At 43.5% G+C, this 24,352-nt stretch overlaps 1 protein-coding gene across 1 annotated transcript in view; it reads right to left on the bottom strand.

Annotated features, from left to right (window-relative positions):
- The window catches only part of fmn2b (formin 2b), a 415,410-nt gene that overhangs the window by 340,906 nt on the left and 50,152 nt on the right, over positions 1-24,352 (bottom strand). The window contains exons 5-6 of the mRNA XM_078230648.1: positions 17,826-18,007; positions 885-1,029 (exon numbers count right to left, since the gene is read on the bottom strand). Coding sequence (XP_078086774.1) covers positions 885-1,029; positions 17,826-18,007 — 327 coding nt within the window. The remainder of the gene's footprint in view (positions 1-884; positions 1,030-17,825; positions 18,008-24,352) is intronic.

Raw genomic sequence — 24,352 nt, 5'->3', positions numbered from 1 at the left:
ATGGGAAAATCCTGCTGGCGCAAAGGTCATAAGATTCCAGCCAATGTCTTCCATAGAATCCCTACAGTGGAGTAGAAGGCCATTCAGCCCTTCGAGCCTGCACCAACAATCCCACCCAGGCCCTATCCCCATAACCCCTTGCATTCACCCTACTAGCCCCCCTGACCCCAAGAGGAAATTTAACATGGCCAATCAACGTAACCTGCACACCTTTGGAGGAGTGAGAGGGGAAACCCACACAGACACGGGGAGAATGTGCAAAAGCCACGCAGACACCAGAGGCCGGAATTGAACCTGGGTCCTTGGCGCTGTGAGGGAACAGTGCCAGTTCCAATAAATTAGAAACAATCATACTTTTAAAGATTCAAAATGCCAGAACTTCATCAAGTGTATTTCTTGACACACAGATGTGGTTGGTGGACTGATGCATTGTTATCTGGTACATGACTGCAGTGCAGCTGTGGAATGTGGCATCTGGATACATATTCACATAACCATTAGTCCATAGCTCTGGACAAGAAAAATCAAAATAGCAATAAATGGGGCTAACCTGCATCAAAGGCCGAGGCCTGTGCTGGACCTAAATGACTTGCATCAGTGAATACTTCTGTGAAATACACCATTGGAATTTAATAGGAAGGATGTCAGCATCTGCACTAGACCACAGATGTTGCAGAGGCCAAGTTGACTCTGGTATATCTTGCCCTCTTGCAGGAACAAGTCTCCACTTGCCTGCCTTAAAATCAGCACAGAACAGACTGGGAAGTTAATTTGCGAAGGGAATCGCAACAAACTTGTCACAACCAGCAAAAAAAACCAAACAACTTTTCAACGCGAGCTACAATAACGTTTCCCTCCCCCAACCTTCCGTCACATTTGCTCACCCGATTCCACAGGCTTCGGCTTTCCTTCTGTCCAGAGCTTGGCCGGTGGCCACACCGTCTGAATTCTCCCAGGGATACGACCTTCCACGTGGTCACGTGACTGGGTTGGTTGGCTGACCGCTGCCCACGTGTACAGCTTGTCTTGCTTTGGTCGAGAAAGAGACAAAAAAAAAAAGCAAGCAAGCATTAATTGGCAGAGAAGCCCTGACGGGACAAAACTGCTCGTTTTCCGAGCGGACTAGAAAACAGAGAGTTACTTACAAAACATTTTCAAAACTGCAAACCGTATAGCAACAAAAGTTTGAGAGAAACTTTATTCAAGGCTTATTGTTTCTAACAATGCTAATCTCTAAACGGATCACGTTTTTATGGCTGCAGCCCCAAAGGTTAAATTGCAAGCTGGATTCCTGTCTTTCAGGATATATTTCCTGTGCAGCATTAAAACAAGTTCAAGTTTTACCTGCCCAAAATCACCATCCAATGCTGGCCTCTCCTTGGTCTGTCGATCACCGTGGACACTTATGCCCTCAACAAGTTCTCTTTGGACTGTCTGCTTCAATTTCAGCAAAGTTAAGTCAGCATCTGCTGCTTTCAGTTTGCAGAACGTCTCCCCGTCTTCCCCTTTGGTGTCCTTCCTCACTACCAGCAAGCTTGTGAAAATGTCTGTTGCTTTGCCTTCTGTACCAGTGAAGGGGGTAGCATTGGACCAATTATTATTATTGCAGTTGTCAAGAAACTCATTGCTTACGGGCGCCACATCAGCAAAATCCACTCTGGCTTCAGATAAAACTTGATCACAACGGTTGATTGCTGATGCAGAGTCAGAAGTACTCCCAGCGCTGCATCTGCAGTTCAGACCGGGTGGCGGCTGTCCCATTCGCTCTCCCTTCATGTTGCTGTCTCTCATAATCAAAGCATTTCCATTTGCCCAACTGCCCACCATCAGCTCATTTATTCCGTCACCTTCATTGTTGTTCAGTCCCAGTTCTTTTAACCACTGTGTGGAGAGCAAGTGTTGCAACACAGTTACTTCAGCCTGTTTACCCTCCCACTGAAATTCAGTAGTTTTTGAAGGGGCTTGGTCCTTGGGCTCAGCTAAGCAAGAGCTCAAAGCTCTTTCTGCTGTTTCCAGGGTTGTGCTCAGGATATTATCCAAGTCCAGGCTGTGGCTCGCCATCTCACAGGGGGACGGTGGAGTCTGGCCTATCCTTTCATCACAAGCATCTACTGCTCCCTTGTCACGCACAGACATCCACAATTTTGTCCGGACCTGCAGAGTTTCGCCGCACATCCTTCAACTTTCATCCCCCGTGATCAAATATTCTGCTGTCTCATGTTTCCATAGTTCAACGGTAGCAGAATAGTCCTTTGAAGATTTAAAGGAATCCTCATTAATCTTCACATTTCTCTGCACTCCCACGACCAGAAGATTTCCCCACACATCTTATTGCATCGCAAGGTTCCCTGTGCCACGTCTACGTTGTCTGCAGGGCTCCGGGAAATGTTGCATACAGACCCAAGAGATCAACTTCCAATGTAACTGATCCAGTATCGGAAGACAAGGAGCAAGGCTGTTCTAAATCATTAAACAACCAGGTACATCAACATACCAATTGCAAATTATTATCCTCAGGTTAACACCAGCATCAACATTCACCATACAACTAACCACGTTCACACTGTTCATTTGCTCTAGACACGCACAGTCAAGGGCACTGCAGAGTTATTGCATGTCAAATGCAAAGCCAGCAGCAGATCGGTTAGAACAATCGATTTGCATAAACTTGATCAGGATGCAGTGCCTGGCTCAGCAATGTGGCTGGAACATAAACATTCTCATTTTTATTTCTCACCTATAACTTCAAGCTGGATACTTGAAACTGTTACAACAAACAGCAGACCCTCTGTAGCACACACAGTGTTAATCTGCTTTAAGAGTCACAGTACAAACACTGGGATGTATACTGCAGAAACTGAGATCAGTGAAGTGGTCCACACGGTGCACCAAGAAAAGAACATAAGAACATAAGAAATAGGAGCAGGAGTAGGCCATCTAGCCCCTCGAGCCTGCCCCGCCATTCAATAAGATCATGGCTGATCTGAAGTGGATCAGTTCCACTTACCTGCCTGATCCCTATAACCCCCAATTCCCTTACCGATCAGGAATCCATCTATCCGTGATTTAAACATATTCAGCGAGGTAGCCTCCATCACTTCAGTGGGCAGAGAATTCCAGAGATTCACCACCCTCAGAGAAGTTCCTCCTCAACTCTGTCCTAAACTGACCCCCCTTTATTTTGAGGCTGTGCCCTCTAGTTCTAGTTTCCTTTCTAAGTGGAAAGAATCTCTCCACCTCTACCCTATCCAGCCCCTTCATTATCTTATAGGTCTCTACAAGATCCCCCCCTCAGCCTTCTAAATTCCAACGAATACAAACCCAATCTGCTCAGTCTCTCCTCATAATCAACACCCCTCATCTCTGGTATCAACCTGGTGAACCTTCTCTGCACTCCCTCCAAGGCCAATATATCCTTCCACAAATGAGGGGACCAATACTGCACACAGTATTCCAGCTGCGGCCTCACCAATGCCCTGTACAGATGCAGCAAGACATCTCTGCTTTTATATTCTATCCCCCTTGCGATATAGGCCAACATCCCATTTGCCACCTTGATCACCTGTTGCACCTGCAGACTGGGTTAAATACTTAAGAAACTTTTATTTAACTGGAAGTAGTAACTTTTAAAGAACCACTTGACCAATTTGTTGATTCACAGTATGTGTTAGAAATACTCTGGCCTAGACTTTGCACAGTAAGAGTTTTAACAACACCAGGTTAAAGTCCAACAGGTTTATTTGGTAGCAAATATCATTGGCTTTCGGAGCGCTGCTCCTTCGTCAGATGGAGTGGAAGTCTGCTCTCAAACAGGGCACAGAGACACAAAAATCAAGTTACAGAATACTGATTAGAATGCAAATCCCTACAACCAACCAGATCTTAAAGATACAGACAATGTGGGTGGAGGGAGCATTAAGCACAGGTTAAAGAGATGTGTATTGTCTCCAGACAGGACAGCCTGCAAGTCCAGGAGGCAAGCTGTGGGGGTTACTGATAATGTGACATAAATCCAACATCCCGGTTTAGGCTGTCCTCATGTGTGCGGAACAAAAGCTCCGAAAGCTAATGGTGTTTGCTGCCAAATAAACTTGTTGGACTTTAACCTGGTGTTGTTAAAACTCTTAGTGTGTTCACCCCAGTCCAACGCCGGCATCTCCACATCTAGACTTTGCAATCAGCATAGCCAACTTCCCACAAAGATCTAACAATCTCGATGGTGTGATTTCATCTTTTCCAATGTCAATTTGAATCCGACACCAAATGAGGATGATCCTTAGGCATTCAATTGTACTGCAGGTTTTTAAAAAATCATCAAAGTATTCTCACTGGCAGCAAGCTAGGAAATTAAAAACACTGATCAGCCTTTTTAAAAATAAATTTAGAGAATGAAGTAATAATTGGGACAATTATTTTTTAAATATTGGTCTAATATTTCAAAGTCATGAAATAATGGTGGGGAAAGAATTTAGTGCAAATATAAGAACTGTTTCTTCCCTGCTACCAGGTTTTTGAATGGACCTACCTTATATTAAAGTTGATCTTTCTCTACACCCTAGCTATGACTGTAACAGTATCCTGCACCCTCTCCTTTCCTTCTCCCTTATGTATACTATGTACGGTATGCTTTATCTGTATAGCACACAGGAAGCAATAGTTTTCACTGTATCCCAATAATAAATCAAATCAATGTCAAGCTTTCAGGGTCAAAGAGGTTATTCAGCAGTAGTTATGACTGAGAAGGCTGTTGGAAACCCAGGTGCACAATGAGTCTCAGTTTCACCATAGAGAAGACTGATACAAAACAATGCACATCTGTAACTTGCACCATTTCATGCTGTAGTTTTTTTCCTGCACAAGCCTTACACAAATTGGGGAATAGATTCAGAAATAATATTCTGTAACATGAACAGACAGAGGAACAATGTTTTAAGAAGAGGCTAAATACTCAGACCAAATGGTCCACTGCATCAGCGCATCTCCATAAATAAAATGAAAGCAACTGTAATGATCTTAACGAGGCCCAAGATGTGAACCTCTTAGAATACGAGCTCCCAGACTAAGGCAGTAATGGCTTTCCCAATCAGTGAGCCCTGCATGTGGACATAATGTGCAGTGTCAGGGTTACTGGCACTCTGGGTTTATGGTCTTTATGAGGAAGTACCTGTCTGAGTGTTGCTTGCTAAGTAAATAATTCTAAGTTTGGTGAAGGGACACTGGCCATGAAGTTACTTCAGCAACAAGGAGGAAGTACATTTCAATCTGTACGTCACACTGTGAAGAGTACACATCACTGTTTCACATTCAGAATGAGACAAACGGATCCCACATTTTCATGAGCAGAAAGTGTTGGAAAATCTCAGTAGGTCTGACAGTGTTTATGGAGAGAGAATAGAGCCAATGTTGAGAGTCTGGATGACCCTTCGTCAGAGCTGCATCTTCCGTTTTTGTTTCAGATTCCAGCTTCCACAGTATTTTGCCTTGACCCATATTTGCATAGTCACTCAAGGAAAAATAAAACCCTCAAAATCCAACATCTTCAGACTACGTAAGCCCCCAGAAAACATTAGTGTCGGATAAAATAAGGATCTGAGCTCAGCATGCAAGAGGATATTCAAAAATAATGCTGAGAGTGCTGAATTGTCAGTGCATTTTGTCCCTTAAAAAGGAGATACCCAAGATGCTTGGCCCTAAAAGAATCATTGTACTTCTTGAGTAATGGTTCCCTGGTGTCTTGGCTAAAATCTGCTTCTTCAAAGAACATCACGCTCCCTCAAAAAACACATTAAAATCTCCCCACGATGGTGAATTAAAGTTTATTTATTAGTGTCATAATTAGACTTACATTAACACTGCAATGAACTTGTGAAAATCCCCTAGTTGCCACACTCTGGTGCCTGTTCGGGTACACTGAAGGAGAATTTAGCATGGCCAATCCACCTTACCTGCACATCTTTGGACTGCGGGAGGAAACTGCAGTGCCCGGCAGAAACCCACGTAGACATGAGGAGAATGTGCAAACTCCACAGTTACCCAAGCCGGGAATCGAACTTGGGTCCCTGGTGCTGAGAGGCAGCAGTGCTAACCACTGTGCCATCCTTGTATTTTGTATGCAAGACAGCTTCCATGTTTGCCACAAGTCAGCATTTAAAAAGTAACACATTATATGAAGCAATGAGATGTCTTAATCAAATAAGTTGCTATATGAAAACAAGTACGTTTACACAGTTATAATCTCACAGCAGGATGTGGCTAGACACACATTAAGCTTTGAAAAGAGATGTAGCCACTTACAAATTGTATGAACATGTTGTGCAGAAGACAAATGGAGATCAACTCACTGCACAACAGCATGATCAAGATTCTCCCACTGAATTGATATTTAAGGGTAGCAGCTGTGAACTTTAAGAGGGTTAATTCCTTTTGAAAGCACTAATTATGCAGAAAGGTTTATTTTGCTGCATTAACGGGTGTGTTAATTCTCAGGAGCAATGGAGGAAAATTAGCAAAAGCTGAGTCACGTTGATGCTCCTTGCTCTGCATCGATTGATTGTTGCCGTGGCGTTAAACAGCAACCAAGAAGGGCTGCACTCCAAATTCCTAGAGTTTTCTTTAATCCGATCGGAGCCTGTGCTGCAGCAGAACAAAAGGCAGTGGCGGCGGCATGTACAGAGACAAGCAGGGCAGTGACCAAGCCGACACAAAAGGACAGCAAGGGGAATGCACCAAAATCCCCAAGTGGCCCTGACATCTTGTCACAGACCCATGTGGAAAGCTGGGAAACATGCTACCATCTAAAACAAGGCCAGTTATGCCGCTGTAATAACGAACAGTGCATCCATACTTCTGGAGTGAGGGCTCAAGTCTAAAAGGACAACATTATTAAAAACGTGAACTTTGCATTGGGATTATGTACTCAGGATCAGCACATTACCAGCAAGATTAGCTGATATTTACAATACTTGCTGGCATTCAACTGATTGGCATGGTGTCGCACTGTAAAGTTTTATGTTGCTTTATTTTTCATGCATAAAACGTACAAACAACAGCCCAAGGTTAAAAAGTTAAGTGCTTGGATCTGGATTCTCCACAAATATACTAGTCATGGTTCACCTTTTAAAAAGAGCCGAAATGCCTCATCCAAACTTCATTAAGTTTGTGGTGGAGAGAATTTTTAAAAATATATGCATTTGTGATAAGTTCTTGACTGGCAAGGGGATCAAAGGTTACAGGGAAAAGGCAAAGGGAATTGGGTTCAGAAACTTATCTGCCATGATTGTATAGCAGAGTAGACTCAATGGGCCGAATGGCCCAACTCTGCACCTATATATTGTGATCTATGGGATTCGCACCCTTGCCCCCAGAACATTAGCTGAGCTTCTGGATTAATAGCCTCGCGATAATACCACTAGGCCATTATCAGCAGTGTGAAATCTTGTACCCCGCAGCAGCCAACAAACCTACTCCTTTGCTCAAAATTACAAAAGTCCAAATTGTCTCATTTAATTTTTCACCGTTCCCGATCTTGCTACAGAAATACATCCAATGAAAGTACAAACTCTTTTTGGGAGTCATCCCATAGTTCCACTGCTACACTTGGTTTGGAATTATGGCAGCACAGTGCTCAGCACTGCTGTCTCACAGTGCCAGGGACCCGGGTTAAATTCCCAGCATGTGTCACCATGTGCGCAGAGTCTGCATGTTCTCCCCATGTCTGCACGGGCTTCCTCCACCATCCGAAAGATGTGCTGGTTAGGTACTTTGAGGGAGAATTTCATATGGACAGTGTAGCCGAACAGGCACCCGAGTGTGACGACTAGGGGATTTTCACAGCATCTTCATTGCAGTGTTAATATAAGCCTACCTGTGACCAAAAAAAACATTATACTTAAATCGTGGTCATATTTTCCAATTCAAATGGGAAAAGAGTGCAGTGAATTTTTTTTTATACATTGGCGATAAGCCCATTTTGCTGTGCTGGCATTAGCCAATTGCATCCCCGTTAGATTTTTACAGTCCTGCAACACATTGATCTACAAATAAAATGGCATTTTATCTGAAGTTGTTGGGACAGATGTCACCATACACCATCTGCCAACAAAGTGTTATGCCAGCTAATCTGCCGAATAGTTTACATTTGCAATGGAAGTCCTGATGTGATCTAACCCAATACAAATAAAGAGCTTCTCTGCTACTGGGACCCAAAGATCCCCTGATTGAGGGAGACATCTTAAAAAGGAATTAAAGGGTTTACGACAAGTGAAATGGTGTGATCTTTAGTTACGGAGATTGGATTTCTAAATGCTGGTACAGTCCTGTGAATGCTGCAGCAGATGGCGCATGTATTCCCAGTGAAATTCTACTCCACATTGTTTCATTTCAAGAGTCTGTGTGCATTACAAATTAGCACCTGCATGCTGTAAACTCCTAATATCGCAGCATCGCTTCAGTGTCCAACATTTGGGTTAGTCAGTCTGCACAAAACCAGGTGTAGCTTGCGATACTCCCAATTCCCAAGCTAAAAGAGTAGGAATTCTAATAGAGTACATTATTTCAATCAGAATTACTGTAATCCATTATTAGCACCAAGGCCCTTTAGCTTGAAGGCAGTGACAAGCAGAGATTCTGGATTCTAATGACTCATGTACTGCATTTGAAAGTCTTGACGTGGCGCAATCAGAACAGACTTTTCCTGATGATGGAGGCATTATAATTTGAGACTTAAAGAAAATAACTCGAGACCAAATCTGTTCTATTTTTAAAAAGGACTAATTTTGAAGAGCACAGGACTGTTTACAGCTGCTCTCAGTTAAAGGCTATTTGCATGCTTCAATGCCTTCCCATCAGTTACAGCGCTCAATAGCACCAAGTACACAATCATCACACGTGTACTCAAGCTTATGAGAACACTTCCAATAAGACAGGCATAACTAATTTATATTGAAAATGGCTGCAACTGCCAGATGAGAGAAAGACTGTTCAGCATTTGAAAGGAGGAAAGGTAATTTGTATTTTGTAACGTCCTAACTATATTGGCGGCCTTGGGTTTTACACAAAAAGAAAAAGCAGTTTGCACACTTGGATTCAAACTAAACTTTTGGATAAGTTCATGGAAGTTAGTAAGATAGAGGGTTATAGGTAAGCCTAGTAGGTAGGGACATGTTCGGCGCAACTTGTGGGCCGATGGGCCTGTTTGTGCTGTCGCTTTTCTATGTTCTAAACGAGAGATTTATTTTAGCAACTCTTTCCTCTACAGAGCTCAAACTTAAAGTAAAACAACAGCCTGTGGCAACACCCTTATGACATCACCAGCCAATCAGGAGATCAAATCTTGAAGCAATTTGCAATCCTTTTAAATATATAACACATTTCAGATGTGGACAGAGCTGTGCTGTATGTCTGGAAGAAAGTTTTATTTCAGATTTGTAGCATTTACAATTTTACTTTGCATTTTGTCACCTTTTATTTTTAAATGCACTAGCAAAGACTTTTGAATGGACCTACCTTGCACTAAGTTGATCTTTCTCTATACCCTAGCTATGACTGTACACTATATTCTGCACTCACTTCTTTCTTTCGCTATGATCGGTATGTTTTGTCTGTTTGGCGTGCAAGAAATAATACTTTTCACTGTATACTAATACGGGCGGCACGGTAGCACAGTGGTTAGCACTGCTGCTTCACAGCTCCAGGGACGTGGGTTCGATTCCCGACTTGGGTCACTGTCTGTGTGGAGTTTGCAAATTCTCCTCGTGTCTGCGTGGGTTTCCTCCGGGTGCTCCGGTTTCCTCCCACAGTCCAAAGATGTGCGGGTTAGGTTCATTGGCCATGCTCAAATTGCCCTTAGTGTCCTGAGATGCGTAGGTTGGAGGGATTAGTGGGTAGATATGGGGGTGGGGCCTGGGTGGGATTGTGGTCGGTGCAGACGAGAAGGGCCGACTGGCCTCTTTCTGTACTGTAGGGTTTCTATGATGTGACAATAATAAATCAAATCAAGGATAACATTTCCACCCATCTCATTGAAATGCATTATGGAATTGTTCAGCACAGGTGGTGGCCATTCAGCCCATCACACCTGCGATGGCTGTTAGAAAGTCACACTCCCTCCAGTCACTCATTCAATTGCCGATCATGTATCAGGCATCTTCAGTCCTGAAAGGTTTATGGTTTGCTTAATGATTCAGGGAACAGGTTAACTTTTTTTTCATTATCGGAGGCTGAGCCACTTGAAGACAAGAAACACTCCTAAACTTATTTACTTCCCGTTCTGATTGGTCAAAAAACAAAACAAAAATACTTTAAGATCATACTGGCAAAGTTTGCTGTATAAAATGTATGACCAGCAGTTAAAGTGGCTCGAGACCATTCTGATTGATGCTTCAATTATTTTTAATACATCTATATTTAAAGCATACTCAAGTAAAGCTTTGCAAACTGCAAGTGAAAGTACTTATGGGACAAAGTGTTGCTTTTAAAAACAAGAAATAGCCCTGGCCCATTTTGTAAAAAGTCTAAGGGATAGTAGCTTGACATCACTTGAAGGGAAGTGTGTCATGCAACCTAGTCTTAGTTTCACTTCTGCCTGTGAGCAGAACACAGCACAGTCCTGATGTCTTCATACAAATATTTCCATTTGCCTACTCTTAAATAGATGTACTCACGTGTTTACACAACTCATGAGCGATTGATATCTATATCATAACAGCACGACAGCCCAACAAGGAGTCAGAAAATCATGGTGAACCCTCAAATTTGACCTTCACCACACACTAACCCCAATTGGTCCACCCCTCCCTGACGTCCACAAATTGCTGACCGGCTTGGTCTTCACTCAGGCAGAGAGGCAGCTGGTCAGTGAACACTGCTGCAGCAGGCAGGTCCATGCCAGGGATTGGAGGGGAGAAGATGGCTGGCAAGGGTCAAGTGATCTAGGAGGTCAAGGGTCTCATGATGATTGGGGGGGGGGGGGGGGGGGGGGGGGGGGGGGAGAATTTTTCAAAAGTTCGGGGCAGGGAAGGAAAAGAAAAATTAGGATCTAGTAGTGGGGACTGAAGGGGATGTCAGAGGCCCTGTGGTGGGGATCAGAGATCCAAAGGGTGGGAATAGGGCAAGGGAAATGTTGGTTCGTGGGTGCCCAATTGTGGAGGCTCCACAGGCTGGCACAAGTGTGCCCTCAAAATCCATCAAATCTTCACCTCAAAAGAAACTGCTGACCTGACGCTGCAAATTTGGTGACATGAATTAAAGTTGAAGAGTGTCAAATGAGGCTCAAATTTCTCAGACTTTAAAACCCAGGAAACCCACCCTTTACTTTAAGCTAATCCTAAACCCACTCCAAATTAAACCAAATGGTTTGTAGCCCTCGAGGTAATATTAAACTGTACCCATCACTAAAACGATATTAACAAACATCAGTTCCAGTTTTAATCGGCAGGGTTTGTGAATGGTCCAAAGTGGCTTTATCGATCGGCAGTGGGTACTGATTTCCTTGCAAACGCATTAATGTGTGTTAATCTATGTAAATTTATTCAATGGCTGCCTTAATAAGGCATCACAAATCCTAGTTCAACTAAAAATCTATTTATACAACCCATATTCATCACTTTATTCTTGGCCAGACAGATGGGATACAATTTAAAACCTATGGCCAAAAAAACAAAGCATCTCCCTTCAGAATTGCAGCTTTTGTTCACACATTCATTCTGTTGCCTAATTTTCTGGAACAGCTGCTCCATGGCAAGTCCTGCATTTTGAGATGGGGTCCTTCTGGCGACTGATTGGCCGACGGAGGCCTATTTTGGGGATTGCTATGCAAAATTTGCATCCCTGCCCTCTCCTACACAACCCTGATGCCTTACCATACTCAAGTACAAGAGAGAGCACCCTTGCATGGCTAGCACTGCTGCCTCACAGCACCAGGGACCTGGGTTCAATTCCAGCTTGGGTCACTGTCTGCGCAGAGTCTGCGCATTCTGCCCATGTCCGGGTGCTCTGGTTTCCTCCCACAGTCTGAAAGACATGGTTCAGTGCATTGGCCATGCTAAATTCTCCCTCGGTGTAGCCGAACAGGCGCTGGAGTGTGGCGACTTGGGGATTTTCACAGTAACTTCATTGCAGTGTTAATGTAAGCCTACTTGTGACACTAATAAATAAACTTTAAAGCATCCAATATTGGGCAACTAAAGCTCAAACTCAGTTCTGTTCAGAATTCCTGTGTTTAAGAACCATATTATTTTATTAATTATACCAGTAATGCAACAGCTACACTGGCCAGAGCGTCAGATTTTTACAGCAGAGCAGAAGGCTCTTTGATCCTTCATGGTGCCATGATGTGGAGATGCCTGTCTTGATGCTCTCTCCACTCACATTGTTTGTGTCTTAAAGACTTGATTAAAAACATAGAAACATAGAAAAACTACAGCACAAACAGGCCCTTCGGCCCACAAGTTGTGCCGAACACATCCCTACCTTCTAGACCTACCTATAACCCTCCATCCTATTAAGCTCCATGTACTCATCCAGGAGTCTCTTAAAAGACACTATTGAGTTCGCCTCCACCACCACTGACGGCAGCCGATTCCACTCGCCCACCACCCTCTGAGAAAAACTTACCCCTAACATCTCCCCTGTACCTACCCCCCAGCACCTTAAACCTGTGTCCTCTCGTAGCAGACATTTCCACCCTGGGAAAAAGCCTCTGAGACTCCACCCGATCTATGCCTCTCAACATCTTATACACCTCTATTAGGTGTCCTCTCATCCCTCGTCTCTCCAAGGAGAAAAGACCGAGCTCCCTCAGCCTATTCTCATAAGGCATGCCACTCAATCCAGGCAACATCCTTGTAAATCTCCTCTGCACCCTTTCAATCTTTTCCACATCCTTCCTATAATGAGGCGACCAGAACTGTAAGTATTCGCATTCCAACCATTATTCATGTAAATTGAGTTTGTGTCTTTATATGCCCTGTTTGTGAACAGAATTCCTACTCACCTGAGGAAGGGGCTTAAGGCTCTGAAAGCTTGTGTGGCTTTTGCTACCAAATAAACCTGTTGGACTTTAACCTGGTGTTGTTAAACGCCTTGCTGCCTTCATGGTGCACCAGCCATCAAGCACCTATCTATTCTAATCCCGTTTCCCAGTACTTGGTGCAGAGCGTTGTGTGCTACGATGTTCCAAGTGCTCATCTAAATGCTTCCCACCTCTACCATCCTTTTCAGCAGCGAGTTCCAGATTCCCACCTTCCTCTAGCTGAAAACCTTTTCCCTCAAATCCCCTCCCGCCCCTTACCTTCAATCCACACCACTTTGTTATTGACCCTTCTAAGGGGAAAAGGTTCTTCTTATCTACGCCCCTCAATTTTGTACACCACAATCAGGTTACCCCCCTCAGCCTTCTCTGCGGTAGGCAAAACAACCCCAACCTCTTTTCACAGCTGAAATGCTGCAGCCCAGTGAATCAGCTCTGCATCCTTTCTAATGCAATCACATCCTCCCTCTAGAGTGGTGGCCAGAACTGCGCAATGAATGTTTTCTACAGTTCCTCATAACCTCCCTGCTCTTATTCTATACCTTGGGTAACAAATCTCAAATGCTTTCATAACCTTATCTACCCATCCTGCTGGCTTCAGGGATTTTTGTATATGCACCCCAAGCTCCCTCTGGTCCTCTGTACGGCCTAGCAACCTACCGTTCATTGTGTGTTCCCTTGCCTCGTCAGTCCTCCCAAAATGCACCTCCTCATTTTTCAGGGTTAAACCTGATCAGCTCTTGTATATCCTCCTGTAATCTGAAACTTTCCTCCTTGCTATTTACTGCACCACAAATGTCTGCATTGTCGAGTCTAGGTCATTAGCCGCTCAAATGACAATTTATGGCTAATGTGAGTTTGCTGCATAGTTCTAAGGACAAAGTAGGATAGGGAGCATATGCTTGGCATCTGGAAATTTAAAAGGTGCTTTGCCACCTGGCTTAACTCTAGAGGAAAGCCAAGTGAGACTTCCTCCTGCAGGCTGTGCAGCTAGTTCACACTAACGCCACAAGTACAAGAAAGAAATTACAATAATAGAAACAGAAAAAAAAAACAGTGTTGGAACTCAACAGGTCTGGCAGCATGGTGGAGAGAGAAAAACAACTTCCGACTCAGTCCTGTGGCAGGGTGGGAACATGGAGTGTCTCCCACTGCACAAGCCGGCAGGAAAACAAAATATATTCTGGCCCTGGCCTTATTAATTATGCACCTGGGTGTTTTATGCCATATTCTGTGGTGGCACAGTCTGCCGTTGCATCCAGGAGCCATGTTGAAAAGGTGCCCAATATCACTGACCCACAGTTGAAGAAAGAAAAGTAAACTGCCTGAAAAAGATTAGATAGATATCTGGGAATATTCCGAGGCTGGAAGATGGACCTCCGCCAGGGTAACTTTTCTGAAAAGTTCACACCCCAACCCACTGCTGTGGTGTTCCAGGATTCTGAACTCAGAAGTCAGCCCCAGGCATCGTGCCAGAGAATCCCAACTTGGAAGGAGGGGCACACTCCAGCCTCTGGTGGGTGTTCCGATCCAAGTTGGGCACCAGCAGAAGAACCCCCCGTTAGATTCACACCGACGTGAATTTCTGGGCCTCCCGCCATATTTTGCCCCAAGCCTACCATCAAACATACCAGCAGGGGCTTGGGAGAATTCCATCCGGAGAGTTGACATTTTTATTCCAATATGACTCTTCCTTGGTTTTGGAACATCTAGAATGATTTTGCTCCATGCCCCCATGGCGCGTTTTGCAGAGGCGGCTCACCATTGGCTGGTTGCAGGATTTTCTGGTTTGCTGTCGACAGGACTGGAAGATCCCCTCGGTGGGAACAGCTGGAAAATTCCAGTCATTAAGGGACACAAAGGGACTTGGGAGTCATTATTCAAGATTCTCTTAAGGTTAAAGCGCAGGTTCAGTCTGCAGTTAGGAAGGCAAATGCAATGTTAGCATTCATGTCGAGAGGGCTGGAATACAAGAGCGGGGATGTACTTCTGAGGCTGGATAAGGCTCTGATCAGTCCCCATTTGGAGTACTGAGAGCAGTTTTGGGCCTCATATCTAAGGAAGGATGTGCTGGCCTTGGAAAGGGGCCAGAAGAGGTTCACAAAAGTGATCCCTGGCAAGGCCTGGATAGAGTGGACATGGAGAGAATGTTTACACTAGTAGGAACAACTAGAACCAGAGGGCACAACCTCAGGCTAAAAAGGGATGATCCTTTAAAACAGAGATGAGGAGGAATTTCTTCAGCCAGAGAGTGGTGAATCTGTGGAACTCTTTGCTGCAGAAGGCTGTGGAGGCCAGGTCATGGAGTATCTTTAAGACAGAGATAGATAGGTTCTTGATTAATAAGGGGATCAAGGATTACGGGGAAAAGGCAGGAGAATGTGGATGAGAAAAAAAAAATCAGCCATGATTGAATGGCGAAGCAGACTCGATGGGCCGAGTGGCCTAATTCTGCTCCTATGTCTTATGGTCTTAACTGGTTTCTCTCTCTACAGGTGCTACCAGATCCACTGTCATTGTGATCACATTACTTCTTGAAAAACATTTCCCACTTAAGATTGCTTATAAAGTCAGCTTTTTGAAGGATTGCATTATTATTCACACAGCTTCAGACCAGCAACAAAGGCTCTTTATCGTAAAAAAAAGCGCTCATTTAGAAGCTTTTAATCACTGTGCCACATTGAGACCGCCATTCGTATCAATAAATCCTGTTCTACAAACTCCAAAATCTACTCTCAAAGCCGAAATCTTTTGCATTGCAAGAGTAAAAAAATCAAATCTTGGTCTTATAACAAATTAAAAGGGAAAAAACGGTTAAACTTTCCATTGCACCCAGACCGATACAACCTCCAAATGTAACCCTTGGCTTCTGGAGCAGAGTATTAGATTTTTCAAAAGCAGCAGCTGCCAACAGGAGGTCTAATCCTGGACAAAATGCTTTCTCCAAAATTCTTTCAGAATCAAAGGGTGAAGAGAACTTGTGCGCAAAGCTTGACTGCGTCGACCAGGGCTCCAGCTGTGCTGTCCTGCATAAGTACCTCCATCGCAGATCACCAGATGAGTAGTCAAGAACAGTTTGAGTGCAGGTCCCTTCTTATTTGGGAGCTCTTGGCCTTGACAGGTTGAAGTTACTCTGGGAAGAGTTGTTAAGACTTTCTGGCTGTTTTAGAAGCCGTATACAGTGCTTTCCACTTTGTCATAGGAAAGGAAGTTAGTATTTAGTCTAACAGGAGCCTCAAAAATTCTTTAGCCATACAAGCTGCCCCTGCTTCTGCTGTAGACTTCAGCAGTCTTATTCTGTCTATTAGTATGTAAGAAAGGGTAAAGAGATGATTTAACTTTCAAAAGGGCTGACTCAATTTGTATACTGACAATTGCTATCACCTCAAGTCTATAATCAATGCTTTCTCCCTCTTTTGAACCACTCACTAAACACCCATATGATTATAGCTTTCCCTCAGACCCAAAGCAACATTTTAATTCCTGTACTAGTGCAAGAGATACACAGGCCATAGTGTGAAACTTGTGCTACAACCAGTGACCTAGTAGAGTTTCAGCTGATTAAGCCAACTTTAACAAAACAATCACTTCAACATGAGCTAGTGAACAGCTGAGCACACAGTGCATGGTGATATTCAAAGTCTGTGACATTTAGACTACCTGATCCATTGACTGATTTCACAAAGCGAGATGAGGGATAAGTATATTTCAGCTTTGCATAAAAAGGCGGTTGTAAGACTTCACAGCATTACCTTCGTTTATGTATCCAGCAAATTGCTAGGGGAGAAATTTCTGACAAATCACAGTTGAGAAGCAATTTTCTACTACAAACTATTACTCCCATCTGAGTGATCTTATTGGGTACCAGGGCTTGGCTAACAAACACTAAGCAGTTCACATTCCGACTCAATGAATCGACCATTAGTTTAATTATTGGAGTACTTCACCCTTGTTTATGACAGTCATCAAGTCCACTCCTCGCCTACATCAAAAAAAAAGCCAAGAGGCGTGATTTACAAATTTTAAAAACTCTTTCAATCTCCCACCTAACACCCAATTTACCAATTGAAGGGAACTAATTCTTACATCATTGACATTTTGGGTGAAGTTATTCCTGGATGGCCTCGTCTGGAAATGCCCCAACCAATCAAACCGCCCTTATAACACTCATCACCCTTCTCTCCCAATAATCTTATAATCAAATCACAGAATCATTCCAGCAAAGGAGAGCCATTCAGCCCATTATGTCAGCACTCCAAATTAGCATCATGACTCAAGTGCCATTCTGCTGCCTTTGCCCCTCTCCCTTGCACATAGTGCCCTCTAGAATGCCTCGATTGAACCTGCCTCCAGCACACTACCAGGCAGTGCATTCCAGGCTCCAAGCAAAAAGTGTTCAAAGTCAAACAAAAACCAGGCAATTCCTTTTAATATCCCAATAAATTTCCTCCTGGGGTTGATTGCAGCAGTTCAATATTTAGTTGTTGGAGATCCCAAGATATTCGAGATGTGTCCACACCTGCATTCTGCAGGTACATGGAAATGCACACAATGGCAAACAGCTGATTTGCAGATCACTACCATACATTCAAGATCATGAACTTTGATGCACAGTAATATGCACACAAATGCATCTACACCCACCACATTACCCCATCTCCAACCACTCTCACAGCACATATCACACATTGAATCTAAATTTTCTCCCAACGGGTAGCAAGTAAATCAATTTCCAGTCAACTTCAATTCAGAGCAGCCCATATTCAGTCCACATCTGACAGTGTGAAAATAAACTTACATCAAACTTTGTGGTGGTGGTTTGTGGAACTTCTCCACAAAACTGTTCTCTGAAGCAGTCCCCAAAGGGTAGTAGCAAACCCATGGCCAGAATACGAGAGCAAAGTTTCTCAGCTTCCTCATGTTCACCTGTCAACTGCGTCTTTTCCTGTTGTCCAAAAAGCTTCTCCAGCAAGGTTCTCCCTGCAAGATAGATTTGAAGTGCTTGTTAGACTGGTGAACAAAAAAAAAAAATTGCAGAGGGAGACTGGATAGCAATGCGCATGCTTCCTCAGTTGCAGAAAAGAGGCACAAGGCACATGAAGGTAGCCTTCAGTAGGTTAGACAGTCATTCACAATTTAACATGAATGACCGTCTAACCGACTGAAGGCTACCTTCATTCAGTGAACGATTTTCATTGCTGTCGAACATGGAATAGCTTTCATAGATAACCACAGAATCCCTACAGTGCAGAAGAGGCCATTCAGCCAAACTAGTTTGCACCAACTGTCAGAGTGACTTACCCAGGCCCTCTCCCCAATCCCCATAACCCCACATGCTTCCAATGGCTAATCCACCTAACCGACATATCTTCGGACACTAAGGGGCAATTTAGCAAGGCCAATCCATCTAATCCACACATCTTTGGAGCACAGGAGGAAACCGGAGCACCCGGAGGAAACCCATGCAGACAGTCACCAGAGGCTGGAATTGAACCCGGGTCCCTGGAGCTGTGAGGCAACAGTGCTAACCACTGCGTATGGTACAAGGTAGAACTTAGCACAAATGGATCATTTTCTTTGAGGAGGAAAAGGGGAAGTTGTCTTACCTTAGGACACTGACATACCACAGATATACGAAAAGGACACTTCATGATTATTTATAGGCTCTCGCTTTTGTAAATATCTTCTTTATAACTAAACCATCACATATTCAATTACATTTTAATTATTAGGAGCCAATTAAGTCTAACCTTTTATCCAAGTTTCACACTGGGTTACAAAGTGACTTCGCGGCTGAACAGAGGTAGGACTCCTTCAAAAAATAACTTTATACCACCTACTTAAATTTGATTCAAGTGGCGAACACAGCTTGCATAGAGGAAAACACGACTGCAGATCTAGCTGGCCTATTAATACCAGGACTTTGCATTAGAATTTTGGATTAAAAAGGGCCAGAACTTCCTACTAGCATCAGAAAGTGGAAGCCCACTGGAATTACAGGCGGCACAGTGGCAAGCACTGCTGCCTCAGTGTCAGGGTCCCAGGTTTGATCCCCGGCTTGGGTCACTGTCTGTGTGGAGCTTGCACATTCTCGTCGTGTCTGCGTGGGTTTCTCCCGATGGTTAGAGCTGCTTGGGGCCTGCATCAAAAGAGTTCCGATGGTAGTCATGATGTGGAGATGCCGGCGTTGGACTGGGGTAAGTAAACACAGTAAGAGTTTTCACAACACCAGGTTAAAGTCCAACAGGTTTATTTGATAGCAAATGCCATTAGCTTTGTGGATATCCAAAAAGTGGATAGTGAAAAGTGGATATCTGAAATATGAAAGTGGATATCCACTCCATCTGACGAAGGAGCAGCGCTCCGAAAGCTAATGGCATTTGCTATCAAATAAACCTGTTGGAGTTGTTAAAACTCTTACTGTCAAAAGAGTTCCCGTAGGCCACACTGTAGTCCAGCAGCATCGGATTCACTGAGGCCAAGGCCCATTTTATACTGCATTGGTTGCTGGAAAGCAATGATGTTTAAGGTGTCCAGTGAATTTGACAGGCGTGGGAAAAAAAGTCGATAGGATGAGAGTGGTCAGGAGGGTCGGGTCAAGAATCAGGGAGAGTTCCAGGTGAGGGAAATAGATCTGGGTATTTAAAACAGTTATGCAGAAGTGATTTTATTTCTCTTTTTTAAAAAAAACTATTAGCGTAACCCTGGTGGAATCATCCAAAGTTTATGATTTAAATCACTTGGTTGTTGGTTGGTTCCCAGCACAGTGCAATTGTCCAGGGGAAGTTGGTGCCTCCGGTCAATTACATAAAATCTCACTAACTGTCCTGTCTGGAGACAATACACATCTCTCTTTAACCTGTGCTTAACGCTCTCTCCACTCACATTGTCTGTACCTGTAAAGACTTGCATTCCAACCATTATTTTGTAAATTGAGTGCGTGTCTTTATATGCCCTGCTTGTGAACAGAACTCCCACTTACCTGACGAAGGAGCAGCGCTCCGAAAGCTAGTGGATTTTGCTACCGAATAAACCTGTTGGACTTCAACCTGGTGTTGAGAGACTTCTTACTGCAATTACATAAACCCTGACCTGGGGACTTCTGATAGAGATCCCCAGCACATCTCCCCCACCCCCACACTCACGCCAGAAAGCCAACATGAGGCATATGTTTTGATTGTTGCGAACAGCAAACTGTTATAAGTTAATTCAGTATATTACATGGTTTTACACTGGGAGCTGGTGAAGAGGTTGTCTAAATATTTAACATGATCCTTGGATTTCATAACCTTGCTTACATTTTACTTTACACTAAGACAATACAAGGTATTCCGATAGAGGGGAAAACTGTTGAAACTAGTGTGCCTCTTTAACTGCTGTAATCCAAGGAGAAATAGCTCAAATAAGGTCAACTGGAAGTCAGACTAAAGTAGCAAGAAATAACTGCTTATGTTTAAAATGCCTTTTTTTTAAAAAAAAGTGAGACTCCTGAGAGTCACTTACATGTTATAGAATTTTTGGTGGCCTCTCTGCTACTGTCTCGCAATTATGTCTCAACTGCTGGATCTTTTTGTAACACTGACAATCCCTCAGGTTTTCTATGATTCATCCTTGTGGATGACTGGGTTTAAGTGGGGTGTCAGAGATCGCAGATGAATTATAAGCATCAACTCGGCCTCAGCAAGGACAAAAGCTGTCGGCCGGTAGAGACAGGGGTAGATTGTCAGTTTGAACACTTGCCCTCAGTCTCTGTGGCTGCTCTTTATGATCGGAAGATCTTCACACCATTGTGGATGATGGCTGACCATTTTGGTCACTATTTCAGATTGCAAAACTAAAGACCTCTGTAGATAGCAATAAGAGTGGCAAGCAAAAGCAAGTTGATGCTAAAGAGCCTCCTTTCAGATCATCTCATCTGCTCAGAAGCAAAAAAATAAAAATGAGTAAATTATCATAAATGCTGTCTTTTGTGATTAGTGCATAAAAATTGCATGAGTATTGGCCAAAGCAGGTGATTGGTTGACAGCTGACCAAGTTGGATTTCTCTTTCCACAAAGAAGCAGCTGAGGACTAAGGAGATGCAGCATCAGACCAAAAGCCTCGCACCTTCGTCAGAGACTAAAATATAAAACTCTCATTCCTTTACCTCGGAGAGTGATCATGCTCACATTGAGAGTTTGCCTGGTCCAAATACCCTCAGAAAACCAAGTTGTTTTCATTTGAAGGAACCCTCAAAGTGAAAGCCATTTGCTCAGCTCTGGGATCTCTTTATTCAAGAATCTGACAGTAGTAATGTTTATTCTAAAACAAGTTTGGCGTGGGTTTTTTTTCCACCCCACTAAAGGGTGCTCCAACAGTGCAGATTCTGTGCTCACACGTCAGTGAACATCATACCAAGTACCTGCCCATTCCAATGTCTATCCTGACTCGAATGAAGGCCCCCCCAGATTCTCAACCTTGCCCCTCACCTGAGGTGTAGTGATCCTCAGGTTAAATCACCACCAGTCAGTCAGCTCTCTGCCTCAAAAGGGGGAGAGCAGCATATGTTCACCTGGGACTCTGGCCACTTCACCTAGTCAATGCCACTTTTTGCCTCTGATTACATTATTATAAATGGGAAACTGTTGTTGGCTACAAGAGACCTGGGCAGATGATGCAAATAAAAGTTTGGGTGAACGCTGCTCAAGTTGCATCTGGTATGACAGATCCAAGGCCATACACAGTTGGATCTGCACTTGAAAGTACCCGTTCCCTGTCCATCCAATCTTAGATCATCGAGCTTTTCACTGACCAGCCACATCTTATCTGCACTTGGAAAGGCAGCAGGTACAGTTTGGACTAATTTCATGAACAGAAACTCAAGTGAGGAGAACATAAAGACAGTCAAAGATCAACATAATTAGGAATAAAAACATATCTTTTGGTATTTGGGGATGGACATGCATGCAACCTAATAGGAAATACCAGATTATCTCCCTTATGGTTCAGAGAAAGTGATGACTCAATTTAAAATTAGCCATACGTTAAATGCATTTGTTTCTGAATATCCACACCAATTAGTTTGAGGTGCATGCTCATGAATAGGGCTACAGGATTAACTCCAGTAAACAGTTCTATAATTCTCAACCCCCCACAACAATCTTGTCAAGTGCCGCTTGCATTGATTCAAGCTACATAATGCATTGTGAAAATTAAACTCCCACGTTTGAAATGAGGTTGAGAAATGCGCACACATCCTGACCAGAGATCTTACTCCAGATCAGTGGTGACAGCAGTATAAGATGTGTTAGATTCAGAGCGGTTTTTAGGAGGAGATGGAGAAACCAGTTTGCCCCATCAAGGCTGGACAGGGAATAACTGACTAATGCGACCATAACAGCGACACGTGCAAATAATGAACATTTAGGGACTGACATCAGCTTTGTTCCTTTTTCAAAAAGATCAATAACAAAACTAATTGAAGCAGGAAGGTACAGTTTGCTGTATTTTTACAAATGGTGAGGTTAATATTGAATATTATTTTAAGAAAATGAATGAGGGATCCCTCAGACTGTTTACACAGATTTGACTAAACAGTGACTAAGATGCTATTATCTTAGAAACCCTACAGCACAGAGAAAGGCCATTCGGCCCATCGAGTCTGCACCGACCACAATCCCACCCAGACCCTACCCCCATATCCCTACACGCTTACCCACTAATCCCTCTAACCTACATATCCCAGGACACTAAGGGCAATTTTAGCATGGCCAATCAACCTAACCCGCACATCTTTGGACTGTGGGAGGAAACCGGAGCACCCGGAGGAAACCCACGCAGACACGAAGAGAATGTGCAAACTCCACACAGACAGTGACCCGAGCCGGGAATCGAACCCAGGTCCCTGGAGCTGTGAAGCAGCAGTGCTAACCACTGTGCTACCGTGCCGCCCTATTACTTGCAATGAAGCAGGAAAGGTCACAAGCCTGTAGGTTAATTTATTACCTATTAAGCAGATAATAAACCTAAATCAGCTAATCATTCACCGGTTTTTAAATCTCAAAACACTCCAAGACTCATCCCTGGTGAATAATCTGCCCAAACCTTGCTGGAAAAGTTAAGGAGTTCATGTCACACGAATGGGCAATTGTTTTTTTTTCCCCCCACTCGTGGGACACGGGCATTGCTGGCTGGCCAGCATTTATTGCCCATCCCCAGTTGCCAGAAGGTAGTTGAGAGTCAACCACATTGCTGTGGCTCTGGAGTCACGTATAGGAGAGAACAGTAGATTTCCTTTTCTAAAGGGAACCAGATGGGTTTTTCTGACAATTGACGTTCGACAATCATGGACATTCAATTCTTAATTCCAGATATTTTTTATTGAATTCAAATTCCACTATCAGTCGTAATGGGTCCCCAGAATGTTAGCTGAGTTTCTGGATTAATCATTTTACGATAATACCACTAGGCCATTGCCTCCCCATAGGCAAGAATAAGGAGGAAACGGGATTTGCCTCGAGTTATGAATTGCCATAAACTTACTAGTTGATTTATGCTGCTCGTCTTGCACAAACATGGCACATTCAACCTCGCTGTTAATAGAACTTGCTGCATATGTACATTAAACTTGAATTAAATTCAATACCAAAACTTTGAGCTGTACTCAGTAGTATAAGCAAGTATCTTTTAATGACAATGACCACATTTTGTCAAACTTCTTTAGGCCTCTAAGGCAACTACACCCAACGGGCCACTTCGGAGTTAAGTTCCAACACAGTAAGCAATAGCACTGAACATCTTCTAATTTATAATCAATCAGATTGTGATAAGTAATATGACCACTTGGTAACAAAAGTGAATCTCCACTAGCATTGCTGAAGGGTTGTCAGCAAGCGTGTTACAGCACCTTCAGCCTCCAAATGAACTTGACAAGGCTCCAAACTTCTGCCAACCATTTTCACGCAGCGAGCATCTGAGTTTTGCTATACCCAAGGGTCCAAGGTGTTAATTCATTTCCCTGGAGAGCAGTGGAGGGTGGGTCATTGAACATAGTCAAGACAAACATTTTGGTTGACAAGGGAGTCAAAGGTTATGTGGGTGAGGGGGGAGGGGGGGGTGCAGGAAAATGGAGTTACAGCCTACAGCCATAATCAGATCAGCCATTGAATGCAGAGCCTCTTTTATTTCAGCATTGAAATAGACCCTACGGCACACTTTTCTAAAAAAAAAACCACTAGGCTAGTCCCGATTGCCCACGTTTGGCCCATATCCCTCTATACCCATCTTACCCATGTAACTGTCCAATGCTTTTTTAAAAAGACAAAAAAATTGTACCCATTTCTACTA

This window comes from Mustelus asterias, chromosome 15, assembly GCF_964213995.1.
Source record: "Mustelus asterias chromosome 15, sMusAst1.hap1.1, whole genome shotgun sequence".
Classification (NCBI taxonomy): domain Eukaryota; kingdom Metazoa; phylum Chordata; class Chondrichthyes; order Carcharhiniformes; family Triakidae; genus Mustelus; species Mustelus asterias.
The sequence above is the reverse complement of the archived record's forward strand: the minus strand, read 5'-3'. Positions and strand labels throughout refer to the sequence as shown.